This window comes from Acomys russatus, chromosome 18, assembly GCF_903995435.1.
Source record: "Acomys russatus chromosome 18, mAcoRus1.1, whole genome shotgun sequence".
Taxonomy (NCBI): Eukaryota; Metazoa; Chordata; class Mammalia; order Rodentia; family Muridae; genus Acomys; species Acomys russatus.
Genome location: NC_067154.1, coordinates 15,138 through 23,302, shown reverse-complemented (window position 1 = coordinate 23,302; position 8,165 = coordinate 15,138). Strand labels below are relative to the sequence as shown.

Genomic DNA, 8,165 nt, shown 5'->3' with positions numbered 1-8,165 from the left:
AGGAGGGAGAGGGAGGCGGATCCCTGTGAGTTAGAAGCCAGCTCTACAAAGCAAGGCTAGGACAGCCAAGGCTACACAGAGAGACCCTGTTTCAAAAAACAAAACACAAAAAGATGTTTATTGGCCATGATTTACCAGATTTACCAGGATTCTGCAGGTTCGTGTGCTGTGTGTGACTTGGGGTCATCACCTAGCCCAGGGCCTCCTGTGGGCTTTGATTTGTCCTGGTCACTTATAGTTTTAAAATTATTTATGTGAATGTGTGCATACCTGCTTGGTTGTATGTGCACCACATGTGTGTCAGGTGCCATGGGCCCCAGAAGAGGTGGTCCTATCCCACAGAGACAGAGTTGCAGGAGGTGGATCCTGGGAATGGGTCCTCTGCAAGAGGCTCAAGTGCTCTTATCAACCAAGTCATCTCTTCAGTTCCACCCTCTTTCCCTTTCATGAGAGAACACCTCACAGATCTAAGGCTAGGCTTTTTGCAGACAAGGTTTCTCTGTGTTGCCCTGACTGTCCTGGAACTCACTGTGTAGACCAAGATGGCCTCGAACTCAGGGATCTACCTGCCTCTTCCTCCTGAGGACTGGAATTAAAGGCATGTGCCATCCTAGACCGGGTAGGGCACTTACTTATAGAAGTTGGTTCCTAAGCTCTCCAGTGTTGTAATGATTTTAAAAAATACACTTGGAACTGGTTATTATTATTATTTTTTTTACTTTTTGTTTAGCTTTATTTTATTTTATGTGACACATGGTAATATTTAGCCTAGGCTGGCTCCACGTTTATATAGCTGAAGATGGCCTTGAACTCCTGACCCTCCTTCTTCCAGCTCCCAAGTGCTGTAATCACAGATTTCTCCAACACACATGGCTCATATTATTGTCCTTGACAGTCCAGAGTCAGTTTTCATTACTGTCTTGTGATCTAGGGTAGGAGCACGGCAGGCTGAGAGAACACATTAAATAACTATGAGAGATTAGTAACCAGCTTTATCATCTGAGGATGGCACATTTCTCCTCTGGACTCATTCCTTTATAACCAGCTCTCAGGCTACTGATGATGGGGTCAGAAGGTAGAGTGATTTCCTTGGATGCACAAAGCCCTGGATTCTATTCCTGGCACAGACTCTACTGCCCCGTCTCAAAAATAAGTGAATAAAATATAACTTGCTGGGGCTAGAGATGTGGTTCAGTGGTTCAGAGCACTGACTGTTCTTGCAGGAGGCACGGGTTAGAGTCCCAGCACCCAGGTGGTGGCTCACAGCCACCCATAACTCCAGATCAAGGGATCTAATACCTTCTTCCAGTCTCCTTGGGCACTGCACTCAGGTGTATAGAAGAGTAACTAAAATTAACAATGAACAAAATCCCAGTGTGGTGGCATATGCCTTTAATCCCAGAACTCTTTGGGAGACTTGGACAAAGACCTAAAACTCAAAGCTCTCAGTTTTCCATGAGCAAGGTTCCCAGAATGCTTCTATCACGCTGTTCAGCTTACTGGCAGTTTCCACACTGACAGCCTCTATTAAATAAGCCTGTCCCAATTAAATGATTTCTTTTATTAGAATTGCCTTGGTCATGGGGTCTCTTTACAGCAATAGAAAACTCACTAAGACACTTGCTATTTACTGTTTCCTGTGCTAAGGAATAAGGTCCACCATGTCTAGCATGCAAGTCAGGGGTATACTAAAATGTGGATATAACTCTTGCCCCTCACTGAGGAATTCAAGGCAGGGCCTCTATCACTGAACCACAGCACCATGCCTTTGCAGTAGGATTATTGTCAGGTACTCTGTCACTAAGCCATGCCTTCAGCTCTCACAGCGGGATTCTAGGCAGGTGCTCTACCACTGATCTGTGCCCCCAGCCCTGCAGGGATTCTAGGTATGTGCTCTACCACTGATGCACACCCCTAAACCCCCACTATGGGGGTTTGGAAACTCCTCTACCCCAGAGCCAGGACCCCAATACCCTGTCCCTTCCCTTACTGACAGGCTTTCCTGTGTAGCCCTATCTGCTCTGGAATTCCCTCTGTAGACCAGGCTACCCTGGAACTCAGAAAGATCCATCTGCATCTGCCTCTCTAGTGCTGGAATTAGTGCCACCAATGCTTGGCTCCTCTCTCTCTCTCTCTCTCTCTCTCTCTCTCTCTCTCTCTCTCTCTCTCTCTCTCTCTGTTTTTGAGGTAGTGGACACAGACGCTCTATGAAACCCTGAGTGTCTGGGAACTTGCTTCATAGACTAGGCTGGCCTCAAACTCTCATAGACTCACCTGCCTCTGCTTCCTGAGTGCTAGAATTAACTGTGCAGGCCATGATGCCATGCTAATTTATTATTGTTGTTAGTTTACCTCTCTCAGAGGAGAGGAACATGGGGTTAGTGAGTCTGACTTAATTAGCTTAACATAATGGACTGCAGATCCATCAGCTGTCTGCACAGAACACAGTTTACTCTGCTTCTCAGTGAATAAACCTTCCCTGTGTATTAGACCTTGTACTCTTCCTCCACTGACTCACCGGCAGACATCTACGCTGATTGTGTCTACTGCCTATTGTGAAGTGGCTATCGTCAGAGTTTTCCAGATATATTCTGAGGGATGGTATAGCTGGAACATATGGCAATGTTTGCTGATTCATTTATTATGTATACAGTGTTCTGCCTGTGTATAATGCCTTCAGGCCAGACAGATCTCATTATAAATGGGTGTGAGCCACCATGTGGTTGCAGAGAGTTGAACTCCAGACCTTTGGAAGAACAGTCAGTGTTCTTAACCTGAGTCATCGCTCCAACACCCCATACAGGGTTTTTGTGCCAAATATGAAAAGTGGAGAGATAAGATATAAACCTTAGAAGGACTTATAAATGAAATTTAAAAAATACTCAGACATAGACAGAGGAATTTAGACAAGAACCTATTGTTCCACTGCACAATGAGGCTGAAGAGGGCGGCTCAAGGTGATTAGAAAACCAACCATAGTTTATCCTGTTGCTGTACAAGAAAATTATTTTATGGTTGCAATGGTCACCACAGCAATAGAAATTGCTTTTGTCCTTTGTTTCCTTGGTTAGTTGGTTAGTTTTTGGAGACAGGATTTCACTGTATGGTATTGGCTGTTCTGGAATACACTGTGTAGACCAGGCTGACCTCAAACTCAGAGAGCTGTCTGTCTCTGGCACTGGAGTGCTGAGATGAAAGGCCTGCCTCATCACAGCCAGTGACGAATTGCATTACAGCATTAGCAAGATCCAGAACCACTGCTCTCGTAGGTGTGATGGAAGGGCTACTGTGATCACTTTAATGCAAAGGAGACTAAGGGACATTATAGACAACCACTGGGAATAGGGACATGTGTCACCTGTCACTAATCTCAAGGGTGTGAGAACTCCTCGTTCTGTTTGTGGTTGTGTTTTCCTGATTTGCATTTGCTAGGGCAGTGTCCCATGCACCCCACACTTTGAAAGCAAGGATGAGCATGATTTTTTTCCCTGCGTCCCTCTCTCCAAATTGCTTGGTTTATCCACACACTCATGTCATGGTAGAGAAAAAAAATCACTCATATAAAGCAGCAGACATGAAGATTTATTTATTCATTTATTTATTTATTTATTTATTTATTTATTTATTACATATACAAAATAGAAGAGAGCACCAGGTACCATTATAGACGGTTGTGAGGCACTATGTGGTTCCTGGCAATTGAACTCAGGACCTCTGGAAGAACAGCCAGTGCTCTTAACCTATGAGCCAACCCTCCAGCCCAGAGATGAAGTTTAGTAAGACATTTTAGTAAGAATTGTAAGCCCCAGGAAAAGAAAAAGTCAAACTGGAAGGCATAGGTGTCAAAGATAGGTGCCTCTGTTTCTTTTCTTCTTTTGGAGACAGGGTTGAGGGACCCTGGGACTGGCCTATAACTCCCCCAGTAGCACAGGATGATGTAAAACTCCAGATGCTTCCCCAGGGGTCTGGGATCTCTGCCTATCTACAGGCTCAAAAGTTGCACAAAGTCTATTATGAAGGAGTTAGGATTTGGCCCCATATTATCACAGTCTTTCTCCCTAGGTAGCCAGTGTCCCATGAACACCCTCTCTTCTCTGGTGCTGAATCCCAGGGTATCCTACCAAGCCTTAATTACTATTTTGATACCTGAGTAAAGCAGCACCTGTGATATTCATCAGAATCCTCTCAAGTAACAAAGCATGTAGAATGTCTATACATGTACATGCATTATATATTATAGAACATATGTATACATACACATCCTTAGGTATGTATATAATATAATGTAATACAGTTTATATATACAGACAGTCTTTTTTTCTCCAAGACAGGGTTTCTCTGTGGAATAGTCCTGACTGTCCTGAAACTCTCTTTGTAGACCAGGCTGGACTTGAACTCACAGTCATCTCCCTGTCTCTGCCTCCTAAGTGCTGGGATTAAATGTGTGTACCACTGCACCCAGCAGCAATGTTGTTTTGAATATACATATATTCTATAAAGTATGCAACTAATCCAACAGACTGCATATGAACAGAAGTCCAAGAATCCAGTAGTTGCTTATTCTGAGTCTGAATGTCTCACATGGTCTTCAGTATATTCCAGAATCCTGAAGAAGTGGCCTCTAATGCAGCAATTCTCAAGGTTCCTAACCCTGCCACCATTTAATACAGTTTCTCATCTTGTGGTAATGCCGAACCATAAAATTATCTTCCTTCCTATGTCATAATTGTGATTCTGCTACTGTCAAGAATCATAATGTAAACATGTGATATTTCTGATGATCTTAGATGACCCCTGAGAAAGAGTCATTAACCCCAAAGCAAATACAGATCCAAAGACTGACAACTGCTGCCCTAATGCCAGTCATGAGATGCTCTTGCTAACAAGAGTGAAAGCAGTCAGGTAAAAAAGGAAGCTTCCAGGCTGGAGAGATGGCTCAGAGGTTAAGAGCACTGACTGCTCTTCCAAAGGTCCTAAGTTTAGTTCCCAGCAATCACATGATGGCTCACAACCATTTACAATGAGATCTGGTGTCCTCTTCTGGCCTTTGGGTGTTAGGTACAGGCAGAACACTGTTACATAAGTAAGTGTTTAAAAAAATGGTGGCAACATCCCTTGACACTCATAGAATATCTGAAACTTAAATATCTAGGTTACCTTTGATATTCTTTTAATTGACATTACATCACTCCAGCTGCCAGATCCATCTCAAGCTCCGACTAGTTTCTATTGCATTGAAATGAGGCTGTGAGACACTGACCATGAGTTCTCTAACAAGAGGGCTAGAGAATGAGCCAGCCTTGAGCTGCTGTCTGTGGGCACAGAGGCTGCCCTTGTAGTATAAGACAGTGTCTGGAGTCTGGAGGAGACAGAGGGCAGAAGGCAGGTGTCAGGTCCCCTCAGAATATATCCTTACCAGTAAGTATCACATCCCCTGCCAGCCTGGACTTATGACCCTCAACAGTAGTGACAAGGATAAGGAAGGAGGAGGAGGAGCAGGAGGACAAGCAGCAGCAGAAGGAGGAGGAGGAGAGAGTTACTTCATAGACATCTTCATGGAAGACCTGGGTTGTTGTCAGATTTGACCATGGCTGGAGGGTGGTGTTGCAGGGACAGAGGCAGGAAGTAGGGGTGGAACCATCAGTGGATAGTGGGGGCCCCAAGGATCCCATCTGGGAACCAGTGAGTCCTCCGTGGACATCATCGGTGGCGGGTTCCATTCAGGCTCTTCAGAAGGTGCTGGGATGCCGTAACCACAAGGCTGGTACTCGGGAGGCAGGACCGCAATGGGATGTTGAGTGTACATTGGAAACTGGAGGTTACCAGCCCCATCATACGGAGGATCTGAGAGGAGAAGAAACAGAGATCATATGTAGAGGAATGTTATTTCACAACATGGCTGATCTGGTAAGAGATCACATGCAAAGATCTAGGTCTGTATGATCTGGCTGGAATACAACACTCTTTTAATCCAGGAGACAGAGGCAAACAGACTTGAGTTCAAGGCCAGCCGGGTATAGAGCAAATATCAGGTAAAGAAAAGCTTAGGCCCAGGTGTGCTGGTACATGCCTTTAATGCCAAACAAAGGTAAAGTTAGTTTAGAGGGGAGCACTCATGATTGAAAGCCTTGTACAATCTAGTGACTAATCATAAAAGATTTGACAGAAGAGGATAAGCCCAACTCTACTGAGAAGAGAGAGGAAAGGGAAGTTACTTATGAAGCAGGGGTTTGCTTTTTGTTTTTGTTGTTTGTTTTATTTTGTGACAGGTTTTCTTTGTTTAGCCTTGGCTGTACTGGAATCACTTTGTAGACCAGGCTGGCCTCGAACTCAGAGATTCCCCTGCTTCTGCCTCTTGAGTGCTTGGATTAAAGGCATGTGCCAGCACACCCAGATTTTTCTTTTCTTTTGTTTTTAATGTATTTATAAAGCAGGTTTTTGGTAAGACTTATTAATTTATTATTTATATACAGCATTCTGCCTGCATATGTGTCTGCTTGCAGGAAGAGGGCACCAGATTCTATTATAGATGGTTTTGACCCAACACGTGGTTCCTGGGTATTGAACCCGGGAACTTTGGAAGAACAGGCAGTGCTCTTAACTATCTCTCCATCCCAGGAAGCGGTTTTACTAGAACAGTAATAGAGACATGGGTTGCAGAGAGAGAACTCAGGTGAAGACTGAAGGAGCCAGAGAATGTGAAAAAGCCAGAAGATCAGAGCAGATTTTGTAGTTAGTTTGAGGCTAATCAGAGCAATTCTGTGAAAAGAAGCTGGATTTACTGAGTCAGCAGGGAGAAGAATTTGAGGCAGAACAGCTAAGTTGAACCAGCCAGAGCTCAGAAAAAACAGGGAAGGGTGAGCTGCCTAAGCAAGAAGTGTCAGAGGCTGAAAACATTCTAGGCCTGTGTTGGATTGTTTGCAGCCTACAGGCTTCCAGGACTAGGCCTAGGCAGCAGGAGGCAGTAAGCCTCCCAGACAACAGCTGAGCAAGGAGTGTAAAAGTTCCTTTTACAGTCATAAGCATGGCACCCTACCTCTCCCTGAATCAGGCTAAGTAACCTCCTGGCCTGTTTGTCATAGTCAACTATGTATGGAGTCCAAATTCCATCCCCTTAGGGTGACAGAAATATGACCCAGAGAGAAGCCAGACTTTCCCTCTATGTGCAATAGAGGCCTGTGGGAGAGGGGCTTCCCTCCACTGTGTGTTCTACTCTGTGCTCATGAAGGACAGGCCAGCTGATGCCACTCTCTACAGGACCTCAACAGTCTACACAGAAGACACTCACCTGGCACTTGGCTTCTTGGGTCCCTGGGGCCCAGGATCCTGTACATGGTCTCTGCATAAGGAGAGAACAAGGGTTCGATTCCTGGTCTCTCGTTACAGAGAGTCTTGAGCAAATTCTGCCTGGTGAGCAGCAGGTTTAAACAGCTTGTCTATCTCTTCCTCAGGCCCCGCTGACCGAGGCGCTGGCAAATCAGTCTGGTCTTCTTGTGGATCTTTCCACCTGGGTGGCCAACTTCCTGCTCAACTCTTTCCCACTCCTGCAGGAAGACCCTGATTTCAGGATCAGGCCATCGGTCACGGGAAGGACCTGCTAGGGACAGAGGGATGTGATGAGTGTTGTGACATCATGCAGAAGCTCATCTGAACTTTTCTTAGGGATTCTTCCTGCACACTGAGCAGCCAGAAGTGACCTCCTGCAGTCACCAGGTAATTATGCCACCAGCCCAGGACTCAGCATCTTCACTGTTCTTTTTTGTTTGTTTGTTTTGAGACAGGGTTTCTCTGTGTAGGCTTGGCTGTCCTGGACTCACTTTGTAGACCGGGCTGGCCTCAAACTCACAGTAATCTACCTCCCTCTGCCTCCCGAAACCTGGGATTATAGGGGTGTGTCACCAAGCCTGGCCATCCTGCTCATAGCAGGCACCTACATCTCAGGGTACAAAGAGATCTCACAGGACAAGTGCTACCTGGGAACGCTGTGCCTACACAGACTCATGACCACCTCTGACCCAAAGAGGGTCTCACAGTTTCTGAAACTTTGGGTCTCCTGTGAGGACAGAGACCTGGCGCCACAGAGTGCCAGTCTACCCTGTCACAACTGTGGTCATCTGGGGTCTTGCATATACTCACAAGCCACAGGATAAAGAAATACATAAGAT

The 8,165-nt window shown here is 45.4% G+C and overlaps 1 protein-coding gene across 1 annotated transcript; it reads right to left on the bottom strand.

The window, feature by feature from the left end:
• Nucleotides 1–5,575: 5,575 nt before the first annotated feature.
• Nucleotides 5,576–7,597, bottom strand: LOC127201960 (putative uncharacterized protein MSANTD5; the record flags this gene model as incomplete). Its single annotated transcript, XM_051160571.1, is given in 2 exon segments — nt 5,576–5,844; nt 7,289–7,597. Coding segments are annotated over 2 exon segments (578 nt in total), but the record flags the coding sequence as incomplete, so codon positions are not given.
• Between the last annotated feature and the right edge of the window lie 568 nt (nt 7,598–8,165).